This window comes from Ctenopharyngodon idella, chromosome 10, assembly GCF_019924925.1.
Source record: "Ctenopharyngodon idella isolate HZGC_01 chromosome 10, HZGC01, whole genome shotgun sequence".
NCBI lineage: Eukaryota > Metazoa > Chordata > Actinopteri > Cypriniformes > Xenocyprididae > Ctenopharyngodon > Ctenopharyngodon idella.
Genome location: NC_067229.1, coordinates 7,233,142 through 7,253,460, shown reverse-complemented (window position 1 = coordinate 7,253,460; position 20,319 = coordinate 7,233,142). Strand labels below are relative to the sequence as shown.

General features: G+C 37.4%; 1 protein-coding gene across 1 annotated transcript in view; it reads left to right on the top strand.

Moving 5' to 3' along the window:
* The first annotated feature begins 20 nt into the window (after positions 1 to 20).
* Positions 21 to 20,319, top strand: part of gnav1 (guanine nucleotide binding protein (G protein) alpha v1) — a 31,683-nt gene continuing 11,384 nt past the window's right edge. The window contains exons 1-5 of the mRNA XM_051909439.1: positions 21 to 617; positions 1,688 to 1,779; positions 8,236 to 8,328; positions 9,330 to 9,490; positions 17,569 to 17,697. Of these exons, the coding sequence (XP_051765399.1) occupies positions 488 to 617; positions 1,688 to 1,779; positions 8,236 to 8,328; positions 9,330 to 9,490; positions 17,569 to 17,697 (605 nt within the window). The 5' untranslated portion in view covers positions 21 to 487. The remainder of the gene's footprint in view (positions 618 to 1,687; positions 1,780 to 8,235; positions 8,329 to 9,329; positions 9,491 to 17,568; positions 17,698 to 20,319) is intronic.

Sequence of the window (20,319 nt, the reverse complement as noted above, 5' to 3'; positions counted from 1 at the left end):
ACGTCACTTCCTTCCTAAAGAACACTGACACCCCCCAAAAATCAAAAAGAGACGCTCTGTAGGCAACATACACCATTTAGCTTACCCGTAATGAACAGGTAGTGTTGTGTTGTGGATTAGGAGTGTTTGCGCGGCGTCTGACAGTGTTGTTGAGCTCTCACAATGATCCCGCACGAGCGCTCAGTCTGACGAAACTAACCGGGAACAGGCGAATTTGAAACTTTTTTTCCTCTTTCTTCCTGTCCGATCGTGTCTGTTCCAGCCTGTTTCTCTTTTTGGAGATTTGGAGTTAGATTACTCCAAAAACACGCGCAATTGACGGCAACTTTGGTGTCATTTTACGCGTTAACCGGGACTTTGGATAAGAGCGCGCGGGATCTCGCCGGTATGTTTTTACGCGACTTTAAACGTTCCTCTTCGGTTTCATCCGTGGTCATGGGATTTCAGCTGGATCTTTAGCTCTGTGGGAAAGACATGAGCTCTGGATATGGGTCTGTGTCTGGGCTCAGAGGTGACAGAGGAGGGAAAGAAGGCGAAGATCCACAGCTCGCAGATAGACAGAGATCTGTACGAGTACGCCAAGAGAGAGATGAACGTGGTGAAGATCCTCATGCTGGGTACGACCGCTCTAAATCTGATGTTTGTTCATCTGCCCGTTGCTTTTAGTTAAAATAACATGGATTTTGATGTTTACATAGGCCTACTTGAACGTTAGACATGTAATTTTGGGTATTCTAGTTTACTAAACAATTTTGGGTTTGAACTCCAGGTCTGGGTTGGTAATTGCAAATGTATGGGTTCAAGCTAAAAAAAAAAAAATGGTTGGAACTAAAAGGTTGTTGGTTGAAATGTTAGATCAGTTGAACATTTGTTGGTTCAAACCAGACATATGGTCTGATATCTGAAAGGTGGGAGGTTCAAACCTCAGATACTGAGTGGATGTTGATTAAAGCTTGGATCTGTGCTTTAAATTGAACATTTGCGGGTTGGGGCAAAACATAATCTTTGGGAACAACAATAGTTGTGTTATTCAATCTAGTTCTTCAGTTATCGAAAAGATCCTAGTCTAGGGGTTGGCAGTATGAATTGCAGTAATTTTGTATCACTGTATATATGACTATATTGATATTCTTTGACTAAAATTAATTGGAAATTATGTAAGAAAACATTAGTACTAGGTTACAAAATGATATTTTGTGCCTATAAATAGACATTACAGTTCAGCTTGCAAAAATAAAGACTTTATTTCATCTACGTCAAACTTTGCTGGGCCGAATACAGAGCCTTGAGGTACTCTGAACTCAAAATGTTACTTGGGTCTGTGCTTTAAATTGAACATTTCTGGGTTTTGAACCAGAGTTCTGGGTTAAAATTTGTAAGGTTACATGTTCAAACCCATGATCTGAGTTTAAATCGACAGATTGTAGGTTCAGACCCTATATCTGGTCAGGTACTGTAACTAAATAGATATGTTCAAATCTCAGATCTGAGCTCATCTGAAAGGCTGTAGGCTCAAACTAAACCTAACTGTTGTTAGTTCGAACTTCAAAAAGGTTGATTCATGAACTGTCATGGTTGTACCTTTGAACAAGACACTTAATCTTGGACTGTTCATGTAATGTTTCTTTGGTTACAGGTGATAACTAATTGTCTATTTAGTCATTTTATGGTACTTTTTTGGATGTAGGTGCTGCAGAAAGTGGGAAAAGTACGCTGGTCAAACAGATGAAGATTATCCACAGTCATGGATTCACTAAACAAGAACTAGCCAGTTTTAAGGTAAGACGTTTTGTGTTTTGTTGTTTCCACACACTGGATGACCACCGGTGTAGGAGGGTTATTGTGTTCAATAGATTAACATTTGTTCTGTACTATATTTTGTCAGTTTGCTTTGTATTTGTATTTGGAAATCAAGCCTCTGTGTGTTTGGGGATTATTAAAAGTTGAAGGGGTCATTGGTTCAACTGTGAAACAAGACCTCAGTTGAACGGAAGACTGGATCTTGCCTCAGCACGTTTTGTTTTTGTTCTGTTAGGAAGAGAAAAAGGAAGGGGGAAGGAAATTCATGGAAACATGACACACAAAACAGTTTGAAGTTAAAATCCTTAAATTGTCAACATCCGTGCACATTTTCTTTATCCACATATTCCTTTCCGTTTCATCTGTTTGACAGCCAGCGTGCACTTCCTTTAAAGTCAACCATCTCTTCGCACACCTTTTGTGACCTGTCACTCACAAGTGTTACCATGCCAACAATGTGAAGCTACACACTGGCTCCTTTAGACTGACCTGCGGTCTACATATGCCTTATTGCCATGAGAACAGAGCGGACACTGATTGGCTCATTCATCGTAAATCACAGACAGCTGTGGTCTCAACATTCTCATCAGCCCTGGTATTGCTAAAACCACAGTTTTTGACTGTCACTTTGGGGCAAAACGTCATCTTTGGGAACAACAATAGTTTTGTTATTCAATCTAGTTCTTCAGTTGTCCAAAAGACCCTAGGCTAGGGGTTGGGAGTATCAATGGCAGTAATTTTATATCACTGTATATATGACTATATTGTTATTCTTTGCCTAAAATTCAATGGAAATTATGTAAAAAATTCATTAGTGCTAGGTTACAAAAGGCTATATATAGACATTATAGTTCAGCATGCAAAAATAAAGACTTTATTTCATCTATGTAAAACTTTGCTGGGCCGAATACAGAGCCTTGAGGTACTCTGAACTCAAAACGTTACTTAAACAAGTCTCGTCTGCATTTACTACAAAATTAGGCTATTATATGACATCCTTTATCTTGTGAGTGACAGTTTAAAGAGGTGTACTATGAGTTTGTTGACTTTAGAGGGAGTGCACACTGGCTGTCATATGAACATATGCACAGAAAACAGTTAACGTTTTTTAGCTCGTCTTTGAGAAAATGCTACCTTACTAATAAATTCCCTTAGTTTTTCCATTCCTTCGCAGTTAATAAAAGCAGCTTTGATCCTTTGGAGTTCTGGAATTTGTCCATCCAATATTTGTGCGCTGATGCTTATCAAACTAACGGAGCATTAGTGCACGTGTTTCTAGTCCGATCTTTCTCCAGTTGTTTTATAAATCAGCTGATCAACGAACTGTCTGTTGTATCTCCTGTGAAGTGCCAGGTGCAGATCCCCATGTGTGCTAGCTTGAGCTAAACAGAGACTTTGTGTACCATGTTCTCTTCATTAAACCTTCCCTCAGGGTCTGTTTGTGTTAGTGACACTTTTCTGTGAGTTCGAATTAGATTGATGAGCTAAGAATGTGCAAATGGTGTTTTGAAGCGCCTAAGGGAGTACTTTAAAACTCCAATAACCACCCATTATTTCCAGGCAAATGCACAGGGATTGGTCAGGATGGTTAACTATTTGACTAGTCATCAAGTAACCACCTTTTGTATCTTTTTATTTTTTTATTTTTTTTTTTTATGTTGATTTTAAGTGGCAGGGGGATGAATCTCAGAATGTATTAGCATACTAACAAACTTTAGTGAATACAATGGTAGTTGCTTGCAAGAAAAAAGTATGTTTGTTGCAGATTGTTGTTGTGTGATGCGGTTTTATTGGCCTTTGTTAGCTGATATGACAACATTGACCATCAAACAATGGAAAACCATGAGCAACCGGCACACACACCCTTTTTGTTATTGAATCATCATCTGTACTATCTTTCACCAGCAGGACTTCCATTATCTTTAAACAAAACAAAAAGTGTTGGAATGTGGGTAGAATGACGTAATATTGTACAGTGTCATGCAACTTGGGCCTTTATAAAAGCATTGGATAATTTATTCTGTGTCTGTGAATTTTCATTTCCACTAGTTATTAAAAAAGACATTATTTAGTCTTTAGAAATGTACTTGGAAAAAATGAGCTTTCCAAAATGTAAAAGGAACTTGTTTCATATAATGACACTTTAGCTGTTGCCATTATGTGAACTGAGTTTCATGTGCATTCTAAACTGAAATCAATCCTTAGGGTTTTTTGTTGAAAAACTTTATTGTTGAAAAACTGACTGTCATTGTCCTACTTATTGTGAGGTGGTAATGTAGCGGATAATTTATCAAACATTTTATCTTACTTTGTCTGTATGTGAAATAGAAGGGTTTTACTAACATCTAGACATGCAGTTTTTAACTTTATCCCGTATAAATTTGGCAAAATTGCTAGTTATTTCCTATAACATTGATTAGTTCTGTCATTGGATACTGAATGACATCAAGTGTAAAGTATGTGACCCAACGGCAATCTCTAGATTTGATTATTGTTAGGTTTGCCATGTCACTACATAGTTTGCAGTCAGTCACTGTGGTATAAATCTGACTGCAGGAACAATGTTTGTATTTTGCAGCACTCTAATTAATTAATGATTGAACCCAACAGCAGTTTACATCTGTTTGCAAGAAGGGAAGAACAAAACAGTAAGGACCCATAACAGCATTAGGCTGACTTCTCCTATTGTTCTAGAGATAAAATAAACATTGCCCTAAGCTAAAGGATGTCATACAATTGCCTAATTTTGCACTAAAAACAGACGAGCTGACTTTTTGTGTCACGTCTTGAGTTCAGGATACCTCAAGGCTCTGTATTTGGCCCAGCAAAGTTTGATGTAGACCAAATTAAAGTCTTCATTTTTAAAAGCCAATCTTTTGGTTAACAGAAGAACTGGATTGAATAACATAACCATTGTTGTTTGATGTAGACCAAATGAAAGTCTTCATTTTTAAAAGCCAAACTGTATTTTTTTTAATTTAATTTTATTTTTTATGCTGACCTCTCCCATGCCTGTTTTTCTCTTAAAATGTATGTGGCCAGTCACAGGGTTCTGTATAATGTTCAAAAGTCCATTTCCTGCTTCACCAGTTTTTGTTGGACGGTTTCATAAAGGGTCACGCTTTTGCTCACACATGCATTCGTTTGTACAGACCCATAATTATGGCTAGTTTCACATTGTACACAAGCTTGCAGACACAGGCACAGTCTGTAATCAGACTGGCCTTGGTTGACTTGGACATAGTGTCGCACAAGGGCGGACTGTTGACTGTCAGAGAGAGGTTAGGGAAGGGTGTGGTGACCTGTGGTGTGTGTGATTCATAAATGAAAGGGAAAATGTGACGTGTTACAGGTAAAAACTGGGACTTGTCCTGACCTGAATGTCTTTTTCTTAATCTGTTCTTTCTTCAACTCGTATACTAAACTGTCACTGTGGTCTTGAACCACACTGCAGTCTCCCCAGCCCATAGAAAGTCAAGTTGTCTTTCCTGTTTCCTCATTTTTATTTCTCACCCTACACCTGTCTCTCCGTTTCTAATTGTTCTCCTTCTCTAAAGCAGCTTCTCCTTCTTAAAGTCAACATGATGAAAGTTTAAATTGAACTATTTACATATAAGGAACAAAAACCAAAAGCCAAATAGTAAATGGAGTAAATTAATTTTAAATGTTACAATAATAATAGCAAATAATGATTGATTTGAAAAAGGAGCATTACTGCCTAGTAAAAAAAAATTAAACGTCTACTTTTCAATCAACCAAAATTAAGTCTTGACCCCTTTTTGTGTTGAATATCCTATTATGGATTGGTAGGATTTTTTTTGTTTTTTAAAGAAGGCTCTTCTGCTCACCAAGGTTGCATTTATTCGTTCAAAAATATAGTAAAAACAGTGAAATATTATTACCATTTAAAGTAACTGTTTTCTATGTAAATATATTTTAAAATGTAATTTATTCCTGTGATGTAAAGCTGAATTTTCAGCATCATTACTCCAGTCTTCAGTGTCACATGATCCTTCAGAAATCATTCTAATGCTGATTTGCTGCTCAAGAAACATTTCTTATATATAAAAAGTGCAATATTTTTGTGGAAACTGATACTTTTCAGGATTCTTTGATTGTAAAGTTCAAAATAACTTTTGAAACAATGTAAATGTCTTTACTGTCACTTTTGATCCATCCTTGCTAAAAAAGTATTAATTACTTACTGACCCCAAACTTTTGAACAGTAGTGTATATTGTCAAACATTAATAAAGATTACATGTATATCAGATGTTCACACAATAGAGCTATTAGTGTTACATTACGTGTTTTATCTGGTGACCCTTTTTATGGCAAGACTTCACAGAACTCGCAGCTGGGTTTCATGCTTTCATTTCCTTCACCTCCCTCTGACTCTGTTTCTTTGATGAAGTGGCAAGTTCTCATGTTCCAAACGTGACATCAAGGAGTAATGGGAGACTTTGGAGTGCCGTCGTCTGTGGTTTTGAATTTGGGCTTGACACAAATGTAGTTATTGTAGAATGTGTTGTTTTTTTTCTTAAGATTCTGTTAAGCTGCTCATGACATGCCTGGAATTTTAGGAAGTTCTAACTTCCTTCAGGATTTACATGGCCAGAGATCTAGAATTTGTTGTTCTATGTTGCTTAAAAGTTCTAGAACTCAAAAGTTCTGTAGATTCTTTAAAATAAATAGTGGATTCTAGAATTCCGAGAATAGTTTAACAAAAAATTTACATTCTATAATCATTTGCTCACCCAATCAGTCACCAAGCTTCAAGGAACACACACAAAAAAGATCTTTTCAAGATTATATAAACTGCTTTTTTTCCATAGCAGTATTGTGGCAAGGGACTTTTAAACTTAAAAAAAAAAAAAATTGTTAAACCACATACATAATGATTTTTATACTGTAAAAACTGTACATTCTATCCATTAACCCTAACCCTACCCCTAAACCTACCATCACAGAAATGTTTTTGCATTTTTACATTTTCAAAAAACATCATATAAGATGATATATTAGCTGTTTCCCCTGATGGGGACCTCAATTTTGTCCCCATAACGTAGGGAATACCTGAAGCGCACGCACGCACACACACACACACACACACACACACACACACACACATATATATATTTTATATAATATATATATAATATAATATATATATATATATATATATATATGCACCCCTGGTTAGATACTTTGCACTTATCCTTTTCCACAAGAATAGTTTCATAGTTCTCAAGTGTGTGATTCACTCTTGAACTTTACCTCCTGCATCACTTTAGTGCACTTTTTGTGTGTGTTTGCAACAGGAAATCAATAAAAGTGCATCATATATCCAAACCACAGAACGTTGCGCCCGCGCCCCTTTCATGAACACAGAAAGGCTTTTCGGCATTCGCTCTTCCCTGGAATGTTCTGCGCCTCTGATCTACGGTCCAGCAAACAAAAGCTGTTCAATAAAAGGCAGGAATGCGTTTGCTTTGGCCAGAGAGTTAGGGGCGGTAAAAGGGGAAGCATTTTGAAAAGAGTGGACGGCGGCTGAAAGTGTGAAAAGAGGAAGGCTTGAGTGCCGCACACGTGTACTGATTTTAGTGTTTTATAGTGTCATTTACCACATTTCCCTTCTTAAAAGACACTTCTGGTCTTACTGTGCACAATTTTTCATATTAATAAAGAACGTATGTAATATGTATGTATATGTGTGTGTGTGTGTGTGTGTGTGTATGTGTGTGTATATATATATAATATATGTGTGTTGAAAATGTATCATTATATAATAAATATTAAAATGTAAATAAGTTGCGTTTGTATTTAGTTACACATTTGTACATACAGTATAATACATTTATATAAATGTAAATGTTGCATTATGTATGTAAAATAGTTAATGACAGTCATTTTGTGAGTATTAGAAATAAATTATGGCGATCCAAAAACTGTACAAATCATTCCCATCTCTCTAATTGTTCTCACCAAAAAGAAATGATCAACATTCCATAATTCATAACTGCACAATCACATTGAGTTGCAGCCGAGCGTTAGATCGTCACGCAGCAGTGTCTGTCAGCAATAATGGCACCCCGGTGAAGCCACTTCCTGTCACTCAGGTGGACGTGAAGACAATAAAGACAGAAATTAATCAAGCAGAAATTAATTCAGGAAATGTCCCAGTGACAGGAAGTGGATGTGTTTGGTTAGATGCACACACAAAGCGAATTGTTTCTGTCACAGATCAATGAAAGAGTTCTTGGGTAATGCTTTCATTTTTGGAAGTTATTTGCGTTTGAAGGGACAAAGACGTTGAGCCGACACCTGCCGATCACATGAGAAAGAACTCAAAACTAGTAAAATGGATACGCTAAGAATATAAATATCATGTTTTATTCTTATATAAATCGTCTCTTTTCATATATCTACTGTTCCAGCCTGCAGTGTTGGATAACCTCCTGACCTCTATGAAGTTTGTCCTCCATGGAATGGGCGTCCTTCGAATCAACCTCGCCAACAGCAAGAACAAGGTCTGCGCTCGTCTCTTTCCATTCTACTGTTGATGAGTGTGTATATGAGTGTGTTTTTTAATTCATTTAAATAAAATGTCATTTAAATATAAGAGATTGTTTTGTAATTATATAACAAATCATTTATTATTAATCATTTATTATCAATAATAATAATAAATGATGTCTTAATTATGTACCCACAACATCTATATACAGGTCTAAACATGCATCTATTACTGAAAGTTAGCAAAGATGTCAGTGCCCCAGTTTAACTTGTATTCAGACTTTGTGTCCACGGTAAAGAAACATTGTTTTGGTTTTATTGTTTGCAGTACTTACAGGGTCCACTAGGTGGCGGCATCTTTTCAGAACTAGGGATGTGAGTGCAAACATACAGTCCAAACCAACCTGTCAGTCATTCAGTGGTGTGTTATTAGAATCCTCCCTCGGCTCCGGTGTGTTCCAGACGTGTGTCTGAAACAGTCATTATCTTGTTCTGGATGCACCCAACGACACACAGTGAGGGTCGTCTGCTTTGATTATGAAATATGACTGTGGTGTAGGGTGGGCTTCATCAGGTCATGTGATAAGCACTGTATTGTAATTAGACAAATCAGGCCAATTGTTCTTTTGTAACAGTCCTAGAGATGCGTATGTGTTGGGTCACACAAGCGGACCTTTGTTCTAGTTGTTTAAATGTTATGTTTTATGCTTATAAACCCTTGCTCCAATCCCTAACTTTAAATTTCCTTACTTAGCCAACCCCTAACTAGGTATAGACCACAAAGGGTTGACTATTCATTCAAAAACTGACTAATTATGAGCAATCTGGATGGCTAGTTTTGATATTTTTTAGCAGCAGTGCTTTAATTAGCATGCTAACAGCATGCTAAGCTTTGGATGTTTGACGGTTTGGGCTAAAAAACATTTTAAGTTCTTAAAATTGAGAAAAGTTCTTGAAAAATTCTTTCCCGGACATACAAATGATGTATTTATCCATGTTTATGATATTTCTCCAGGTCCACGCTCACTCCGTTCTCTCGTGTGGCCGTTGTTTTGACGAAGACCAGATGCTGTTCCCGTTCATAGGCCACGCCCTCTGCTGTTTGTGGGCGGATCAGGGGGTGCGGTCGGCAGCAGTGCGTGGATACGAGTACGAACTTAATGACTCGGCACTATAGTGAGTAACACTTCTTTAATTAGGTTAATTAGTCACCATCGTTAAGTAGACATTAGCGCTAATGCAGTTATCACAGTAATATCTGTTAATTTGTGTGCAATCGCTCAGCTTATTTTTGACCAAGAGTTGATATTAGGATAGTCTAATATTAGACTATATATCCTAGAATATATTCTTAGAGGCTTGCCGTTCAAGTGCCTGATGTTTGGTTGTGATTTATAGACCTTATGTAGCCCCGCCCCTTTTCAGCACTGCGCTTGTTGTGTTATGTCTTCTGGTTTGTATTTCCATAGCATGAAGGTAAGATCTTACGGATTTATGAATGAACCGCTTGTTTTAAAATCCTTCCGGTCTACTGACATTTGTTATGACATCCGCTTCAAACATTACAATGCTCATGATAACTTTCATTAAGTCTCCACAATAAGTAAATCCACTTTTCACTGGCTAATTAATCTTCGACAGCGATGACATAGAAATATACAGAGCTACCGTAAAAAACGGAAGTTCAAAGACATAATTCTAAAGATGGCGGCATGCTTTTTTTGTCTGCTGCATAAGGTCTATAACTTTGATGTCGCAGAAGATTCGATACTAAAAATGGTCAAAGAAAACAATTCATTTTATATATGTTTTCATGTAGCATTCGATTAGCAAGCTAACAGCTGTCTACTTGGTATGCAGGGCTTTCTTAGTCAGCTAGTTGTTCAGGAAACCCACTGACTAGTTGATTTTTATAGTAAATAATAGAAACTGGTTCATCTATTTTTAATTATGAAATGTGTTAATCTTTTGATGTCACATTATATTAAGCTAAAAATTAGCAATTTTAAATCAGTTAGCCTTCTGTTTTTCAGTTAGCCTCCATTGTTTTTTTGTTGTTGTTTGTTTTTTAAGTTGGCCTCCATTGTTTGTTTGTTTGTTTTTCCCAGTTAGGCTGGGTGTCCACCAACAGGTTTTTTTTTTGTAAGGATTTTTAATTGTTTTCAATATGAGTGCAGCGTATTTAAAAACGGCAGCATAATGACGAGGCACTGAGCATCTATTTCACGCTGAGCGCCCTGCTTTTTTTTTCTGGACGCCAAGAGTTGAAAATGTTCAACTTTGAGTAAAACAAAGTGCTCATCACTGTCACTTTTTACCCAGCCGTCCAATCACAGTGGAGGAGGGGCGGGACAAATACCAACTGAACTGAATACTCAAGTGAAAAAAAACACTGCGCCGTCGAAGCGCTCTCAAGCGCCCGCAACTAGATGTTTTCAAAAGAGCGCTGGCATTTTTAGCTGGCTAAAAACTCTTTGGTGGCAGAGTTGCTAGGTTTTCACAACAAAACCTGCCCAATTGCTTCTCAAAACTAGCCCAATCGAGTTTCATGGGGGGTCCCCCAGTAAAAATCACGTTCCGGGGGTAAAATCTGTGTATTTTGGTGGGGTTCCCCTGGTAAAATTCACATTCCAGGGGCTAAATATCACGCTATTGGGGTCGCTTCAACCCGTAGGCATGAAAAACAACCTGCGGCAATACTGTTAAAATAGCCCAATTCTGCAGACTTTTTTTGTTAGTCTCCATTTTTTTTCAGTTAGCCTCTGTTTTTTTTTTTTTTTTTTTTTTTTTTTTTTTCAGGTAGCATCTTTTTTTTCACTTAGCTTCTGTTTTTATTTCCAGTTAGCCTTCAGTGTTTTCAGTTAGCTTGTTTTTTTTGTTTTTTTTAGTTAGCCTTCAGTGTTTTGGTGGTTAAGAAAAACTCTCTTGACTAGCTAGTTAAGATAACACAATAACGCATTAAGCTTCTGATCAGGCCTTGAGCAAAGAGGTTACAGACCATGAGACCGGAATGGGTCCCCTAAACGCTTAGCATCTCATTTGAATACATTTAACCATGCTCAAATAGGCCAATCATAATCTGTAAAAAGTCATGAATGTTTTATTCTAATCTAATTGGTCTTTTGACACGGGTGCTGACCCCTAAATCTTTCTCTTTTCTGGTAAACATTCCACGTGCGGCGAGGAAATTTACAGACCATTTAAGTAAAACAATTCCGTATATTGTTTTTCTGAATGAGTTAAAGATCGTGAGCACAGATTACGTCATTCATCTTCAGTTATTGACAAGCTTTTATCTCCTGAAGACTTAATCCTGAAAGTTTAATCGTTATTCAATGATTTATTGATTTCCTAGCACTTTTGCTCAGGTTTCCCAGTGCTTCCTGATAGAGTTTCCGTAGGCTTCATGTGGGTGTAATGGAACTGATGTGCGACTGCCACTCTTGAGCCATAATGGCCGCTGATCTGTGCCTCGATCCGACACTCCCACTGTGAATAATGGCTGATTAGTGGGATATTCATACAGTGAATTGTGTAATTACGTATGTGTGTGTGACAGCAAACTAAAACATCAGGAGGCTGATTATTTAAATGAAACAGAGAGGGTCACCCATGTCGCAGACGTGCGGTGTGTGCCACAGCGAATGAACCTCAAACGCTGCAGCGAGGTGTGTGTGGTAGCTCATGAACGGCAATTAGAAAACAGTCAAACCTCAAAGCCAACAGCCTTTGCCAGTTGATATATATATATCCTGCAATGCATGCTGGGACGTCACACAATGGAGGTTTGACATGATAGCTTGTCTCTTTGATTAGCACGCAGGACACCTAGAGAACATTGGAAAGAATGAGGAAAAGATGGTTGTGGTTGTGGTATGTGGTTGAAGTTATCCATACCGAATGTGTTTGACATCTAAACCCACACAAGCCTCTACTGAATTCTACTGAATTCCCACACATGTGCACATAAGTATGTACTAATAAGTAGTTTAGGAAAAGTGATCCCAAAAAGTGAATTTAAAGTAATAAAAATAGTTATGTTGTTGTTGTTTACTATTATTCGTTTTATTATTCATAATAACTTTAATATTAGTAGTAGTTGTAGTAGTATTAGTGTGTGTGTGTGTGTGTGTGTGTGTGAGAGAGAGAGAGAGAGGGGGTGAGAGAGAGAGAAATTGAGTGACCGGTACTAATGCCCCCCGTTGGCCCCTAAGGCCAAGGGGCTCCTTCAGACGCTTCAGTTAATAACACGGAGTCAATAACACGCTTGTCACCGGGCGCAACTACATTATTATCACCATTGCACTTACGGCACTTGTATGTACATGTATTTGAGTTGCGGTTTGCAGAGTGTTTAAAACGGGGACACGCATACATAACACAATGATGAATTGCTTTAAAAAGTATTCAAATTTATCTTCATTTTAGAATAAGCATAAAAATGCCAGTGACTTCATTAAATGTAGTGTAACACGGTTTTCTGCACAGATATTCACTAAAATACTGTGTCGTACTGTAGCTCTCACTCTCCAGGTTTAAAAACCTTTCCTCCCAAGCTGTCATGTCACACCTGCAGGGCTCCATCACCCCTACTCACACACACAGAGAGACACACATACTCTCTTGTTAAAGGTCAGATTTATCAGAGGGCATTTCCATCGTCTTCGAGGCCAGGTCAGAGCTCCTCACCTGTTCATATCCTGCATCCATCTTGCGAAAACTCTTTTCATTTGTGCTTTTCATCCGTTCTCATTTACTCTCACTCGCTATTCTAAATTCTTCACAAAAACCTCGGCCCTAAAACCCCGGCCGGCGTCGTTTCACCAAATTCAATTGTGTGAAAAAATAGATCAGAAATGGAGTGAGGAGACGAGTTACTTTAGAGAGAAGATGGAAAGGATTTTTGGTGAGAGGTCAAAGTGGTGTCAAATCAATCCGAAAGTTAAAGTATATCTACAAAACACCAAAAGAGGTTTTCAAATGCTAGAAATACTATGTCACACTGCCTAGGAGAAACCAGGCTGGACCAGTTTTGGAAAGGAATAGATCATCTAAAAATGACCCTAAAGATGTTTTTTTTTTTTTTTTCTTCTGTAGGACATAAAAAAAACATTTCGAATGATGTTCACGCTGCACTTTTCCATACAACAAAAGAATACAGTGAGATTTGGCTAATTGCCTTTAGATTAGACAAGCTAATGATCTTAAAGATCAGCTTGGACCAGCTAAAAACCATTGGAAGCTGGTTTTAATTGTGCAGGGGCTATAAAGAAAACACTATTTCTGGAGTTTATAGCTGGTAAAGTTTGCAAGGGTCAAATCATTCCAAAAGTTAAAGTATATCTTACAAAATGCCAGAAGAGGTTTTCAGATGTTAAAAAAAAACTTCAAAATGTCACACTGCATAGGAGAAACCAGGCTGGACCAGTCTGGGAAAGGAATAGATCATATAAAAATTACCCTAAAGATGTTTTTTTTTTTTTTCACAAAAGAAGACATTTCAAGTGATTTTCACGCTGCTCTTTTACCATACAACAAAATAATACAGTGAGATTGGCTACCTACAAATTGATTCCCTTCAGATTAGACCAGCTAATGATCTTAAAGATCAGCTTGGACCAGCTAAAAAAAAAAACATCAAAAGCTGGTTTTAGCTTGTTTTTATTGTGCTGGGTCTTTATAGAAAACACTATTTCTGGAGTCTATAGCTGGCAAAGTTAGCTCCTGCCTTTCCCTAAGGAGCGTCAGAGAGAGAGACAGATTCACAGCGACAGGGCCTTTGCGTCCCGCTGGGAATTGAAGGCCAGCAGCGAGTGGAAGTTGCATCCTTATGCACGTAAGGACATGTCTGTCATCCGCACCCAGACGTGCCTAAAGAAACACACCTTGCACTTGTGCGCTTACAGTCTATGTTCAGGCCTCAGGTGTCCGGAGTTGTGTGTTCGTCGCTGCCTTGGAGCGTGTTGTGCCGCCCAGGGGGTTTACAAGATCACTCAGCTGGAATGCCAAGGAATCGCATTGGCACTGAGGATGGAGTGTTGTGTTATGTTGTGTGTCTGTTTTACTGTCACTAAAACCAGAAACACACACTGCGCAAGTACACAATTGTGTTTAATGCATATAAAGTGCATTATAATTTTACTGTGTCAGAAAGAAATGTGCTCAATGGTGTTGTTATAACTATTATAAAGCATTTTTGTTGTTAATAAAGCTGAAATAAAATAAAAAATATTAGATAAAACCTTGGCACTAACACCTCTTGCTTTAGAGCTGCGAATGTGAGAATCCAGTGCGTACGTTTCAGTACTCGTGTGCAAAAGAGTTTCCTTCAAATATCTGCTGTTACACCACGTGGTGTTCATCTATCTAGCAAAACCATGTCATAAATGAGTGAAACTTTAGTTTGTCAAGCTACAAGCTAAAGTAGTTTCTGCAACACTGCTACTATTATGGTGGAGCAACAGGAGTATTTTGCTGAGAAAGTTAAACTGTGGTCAAGCTAGTACTCTTTTGTAAAAGTAGTTAACTATTTTAAAAAATACAAAAAAGTATGTAACTTAAGTTAAATTTAGTCGAAAACAAGAACATAGTCAAGAGCTAACGTTAGATATAAAAAGAGTGACAGTTTAGCTAACTTTAACTTTCTCAGCAAGAATCTCTGCAAACCTTAGCTTGCTAGCTATAAGCTACTTGTCATTTAAGCTAGTACTCTTTTGAAAAAGTAGCCACCCAACAAGCCACGAACATAAAGTATTGAACTTAAGCTATATTTAGTCGAAAACATGAACATAGTCAGTAGCTAGCTATAAAGGCCCTAGTATAATTCATTTTCCGCGTTCCGCTCGTCTCACGCACAGCTGAGCTCGCAAGCCTTTCAAAGTGTACTCCTTTGGCCATGATCACGGAAAGACGCGTTCAGCACTTGCGCACTATATCTAGTGGACTATGTTTTCAAGAGCTCAAGTCACATGCGCTGTTGTACGCACACCGAAAATTACGTCACACGGACAGTGCGCGGACCGTCACGTAACGCAGATGCCCAAAATATACTTTGGGCTTAAAAGGGTAATACTTTAGCTAACTTTAACTTTCACATTATTTTCAAATCAGTGCTCTAGCATAACATTAGTTTTGTTGTGTAAGCTACTTTGAAACTTTAGATTGCTAGCTATAAGCTACTTCTCATTTAAGCATTTCTATTTTGAAAAAGTAGTTAGGCACTCTTGTTAGCTATAAGCTATCGTAATTTAAAGTAATTCTAAGTACTTATAGCGAACAAAAAATAGTTAACTGCATTGAAGCTGAAATGCTAAATACTAAAATGACAGACACTGCTTCCGAAATTGCGTACTGAGTAGATACTGCATTTGAATTTGAATTTACTTTGCGACAGTTAAAAAGTATTCTTTATATACTATTATAAATATAGATAGTATGAATGAATTCGGACATACTACATCCGCCATGTTGTTACTGTAACGTGACCTACCAGCATCAGTTGTCACTTCACTTCCATTTATAAATCCCCTCCTGTGGCCTCACGGGATAGTAAATTGTCCAGGGGACATGTGGGGATTTTTCGCCTACTGTTTTTTCGAATACTATGTATTCGGACATGCTCTTTTGGGGTACTGTTTTTTCCATACTATATAGTAGGGAAGTGTTTGATTTCGGATGCAGCGAGACTCATTGCCCTTGGAAGACAACAGTTTATGCTAATGATGGTATAGCATCCCTTGCAGCAACAGCGCGAAAACAACACATACTTTTTAGCATGCAACAGTGTGAAATCAAGCTCTGACGTACTAGCATATAGCGCAACCTAGTCTTTCTTCTGTTCGCATGAACAGAATGATAAAATGGTCTTATCAGTGCAGGAAAAGATGCCTCACACACTCTTAATCAAAAACTATGGCAGTTGTCAGAGGTTATTGCTTCAAAACTCTGTTTATGTGTGTGTTTGTCTAATTCTCTCTCCAGGGTGCTTTACCTCCTGTGAGGTGCGTATATTGCTACGTAGCGCACACTCCCGGATAATCCCTCTCTTTAGCACATCCGCGCACAGAAATCCCCCACAGGTTTGCTTATACCGTATCATGCTGTATTTATATTCATGTTGGTAATTAGCATACGCTGTGTTTTCCCCCGGGCCGGTCTTATCGCCACCGCAGCCGCTAACCGCAGTCAGAGGTAAAGCTGCTTACCTAGACAATTTAAGACGGCCCATAAGGACAGGGCTGTTCCCACAGAGACACGATTATAGGAGGTGAGGTGAAGAGACGCGTCACTCCCAAGCCTTTTTTTTTTTTTTTTTTTTTTTTTTTTTTAACCGACAGGTTGCTGGAGTTGGTCCTTAAAACCGGCTGGTATGAAACCGCTGGTTGGAGCGGGATAAAATCCGCCATGTAAAGTTTTCCCAGTCTGGTGACAAAACAAACTAGATTGTGGGGATGCACAATATATCTGTACCATATCGTAATTTAATAACATTGTTAAATGAAATCTTTAGCAAATCTTTCTTTTTTTTTTTTAATGCTGTTATAGTTCAGTACACCAACGTGATCTAAACTAAAATGAGAAATGTTGCCTTGGTAAGTAGCTGAAATAAAATAAGTTTAAGTGAAGAAATATAAATTTTATTCATGTTTATTTTAATTGTTTTATTTAAAATGTTACTGATTAATATGGTATTATTTTAGTGATTTATTTTTAATTTATTTAGATCAGCGTTGTTAAAACTTAATGTTGTTGCTTATTAAAATAAAGCTGAAGTATAATAAAATATAAATATTATATGAAAAACTTAAAATTAGAAAGGTTGCCTTGGCAACTAACTAAATAAGTTTAATTACTAAAATTACTAATATAAAATTGAAATAAAAATAAATTAATAAAAATAAAAATAAAAAACAAAACTACTAAAACCTAAACTAAAATTAAAATGAAAACAGAAAATGTAAATATAAAATTTAACTCAAAATATGAATGAAAACTGTAATAGTATATACATAATACTAAAATTAACAATTTTAACAATCTAGAATAGAATTTTAATATCGACCATTTATCGGTTAGCAGTCATAACGTGAAAATAATTATCGGTTTATGAGACTGTTTCACAGAACTTCTGGCCAAGAACTAGTTCCATTTTGGTGGAAAAGGAGTTTCAGGAAGTCAAAATCATTACTGTAATTTTTGTTGTAAAATGTCTATTTGTAAAAACCTTTTCTATCTATCTGTCTCTCTGTCTCCAGTTTTTTTGAGAACATGGGCAGGATCATCGCCATCGACTACATGCCGACAGAAACGGACGTTTTAAGAGTCCGACTGAGAACCACAGGAGTGATCGAGACTCAGTTCAAAGTCAAACACCTGGTCTTCAGGTAATCAGTCTCTTTTTAGCACAACTGTTGTTACAAAATACGACACAATGTATGTACGAGTAGTCGTAGACTTTGTAAAGGACTCTCAATACCGCTCTCAGTTCTGTTAATCATCAGACAGATCAAGTAGCCTTTCTTTCATTTTCAGTTGAAGTTTGTCTAAAACAGTGGTTCCCAAACTTTTTACAGACGCATACCCCCTGAAGCATTTAACGTCCTTCTGCGTACCCCCTCTCTACTACTTAGACTGCTGCAGTCACACCTTTTCCATTAGGGGACAATATTTTCTGCCTTAAAGGGGACATATCATTCAAATCTGACTTTTTTCATGTTTAAGTGCTATAATTGTGTCCCCGGTGCATCTACGAACCCAGAAAATGTGAAAAAGGACAACCCAGTAACTTTGTTTTGGTAAGCCTTTCTCTGCAAGAATGTGAAAAAAAAAAAACGAGCCGCTCAGATTTTGCTCCCCTTGTGACGTAGGAAGGGGATCTTATTACAATATTACTGCCCCTTAATCTGCACGTTTCCACCCATTTTGTTTTCGCAAGCCGAACACCGTTTCTGACAATCCTCATTTTGGCTGCGTGAGATTCTCCAGCTTTGTTGTTGTTAAGCAGTCGAAGCACGAGCTGTTAAAGCTCCGCCCTCTTCTTGAAAGCAGGCCGGGAGCAGCAGCTCATTTGCATTTAAAGGTACACACACAAAAACTGCGTGTTTTTGCTCACTCCCAAATAGGGGCAAATTTGGCAAGCTATAATAAATGATCTGTGGTACTTATAGACTTATATTACATCTTGTGAAAAGGGGTATAATATGTCCCCTTTAAATAGATTTTCCAGTGCTTTTTTTCCCTTTATAAATGCCTTTTACAAAATTAAATAATGTTTTGAAAAAAATGCTCAATAGAGAAATAAGTAATGATAGTAAAAATGAAGTGATAATTTTAAATATTAAATTAAAACTGCCAGTAGGTGGCGGTAAGTCACTGTCTTAATGAGTCATTCGAGTCATTCATTCATTCAGTAAGGAAGCAAGTGGCTGTATTTATGAATGAATCATTGACTACCGATTTGTTCAAAGCTGCAGATTCATTTACTAACGCCGTAAATGCAGCTGTGTGTTCCTTGGAGACGCACAACAGTTCTGCTGTGGCTTTAGTTGGAACTATTATTTCATTGCAAAAAACAGCAAACAATACTGACAATACTGTGTTTAAAATGTACTTCACTTAATATTACCCATTTGTTTGTTGAAATGTATAAAAACAATGTCACGTTTGCAATTGTGTGGATATCTTGAAAAATTGCATTCTTGCTCATATAATATATTATCCACATTAAAAACAAAAACTCACACACTCACTTTTGTATTGAAGAGAGTTTGAGTCTTAAATAAATCGATCTCTATGCACAGTCTGTCTATAGGCTATTTGTTCTTAATGCTAGTAAGTGCTAAAACCCCACTTTTACAAAGGTACATTGTTGAGTACGGCAGTATAGCGCAATTTGTATATATACTCTGTACGCAGCCTATCATATGCACACTGCTTGTGTGGATGCAGTCAGTTTAGACTGCAAAAGATGAGGTAATTTGATTGGATGTCATGTATTTACTGCATTTTGTCTGTTAGAAATACATGCTCGGATTTATTTTAATGTGGGGTAGAATTAAATGAATGACGAAACAGCATTTTGTTCGCATACCCCCTCTGTCAACTCAGTTTGGGAACCACTGGTCTAAAAGTAGCTACAACTAGCAGGTTCACTTAGAAAAAACTGAGGGGGTTTCTGTTGAACAAACCCTTCTCCAGCTTTGTGATATTGACCGTGTCAACGTGGGTGGCATCCTCCATCTCACTATCTTATGAAACGTCACTGCATGCCGTTCTGATTAAGCATCGCTCCATTCGTCAATATCCTAACTGGCATTATCAGCGTTGAGCACACGTTTGACTTTGATTTGGATGCAAGACTTGTTATGAATTTGTCTGAGTTTTTTTTTGTTTTGTTTTTTTTGTTGCTTGCTACGATGACTTGTCTTGAGTCTGAAATCAAATATGTCGACAGACAACTCCTGAAGGTATATGCTAATTGTTTTTGAAGTAGTGTTATATTAATGTCATTCAGGGTTACTATAGTTAACTAAAGGGCTTTTCACACTTGAAATTGTTAACCCTGGGTCATTCTAAACCCCAGCTAAACGGAATCCTGGGTTATCTTGCTTCATGTTTCACATTGCTCATAATTTACCCGGGGTTAACAATTAATCCTGGCTATTCATAAGCTGACGTTTCACACTGTACATTTCTAAACCCTGGGTTAATGTTCTTATTTGCATATTTGCGGTGTCAGTGTCATTGATTGGATAAACGCAGCATGCGACCTGTTTTTATAAAAGCTCTAGCATTGAACATCGTTGTATTGCCGACTGTACTATCGAGTTTACTGAATGGACATTTCAGACTATAAAAGTAAGAAAGAGACGGTTTCTTCTTCACTCAAATTGTCACGTTTTCTGTCAGCATTTGACATTTTTCCACTCAAATGCTGAATTTACTGTTTATATACAATGCGCAGCGTTTAAAATAAGTTTTATTTTTAGTTTATTTCAAGTAATGAA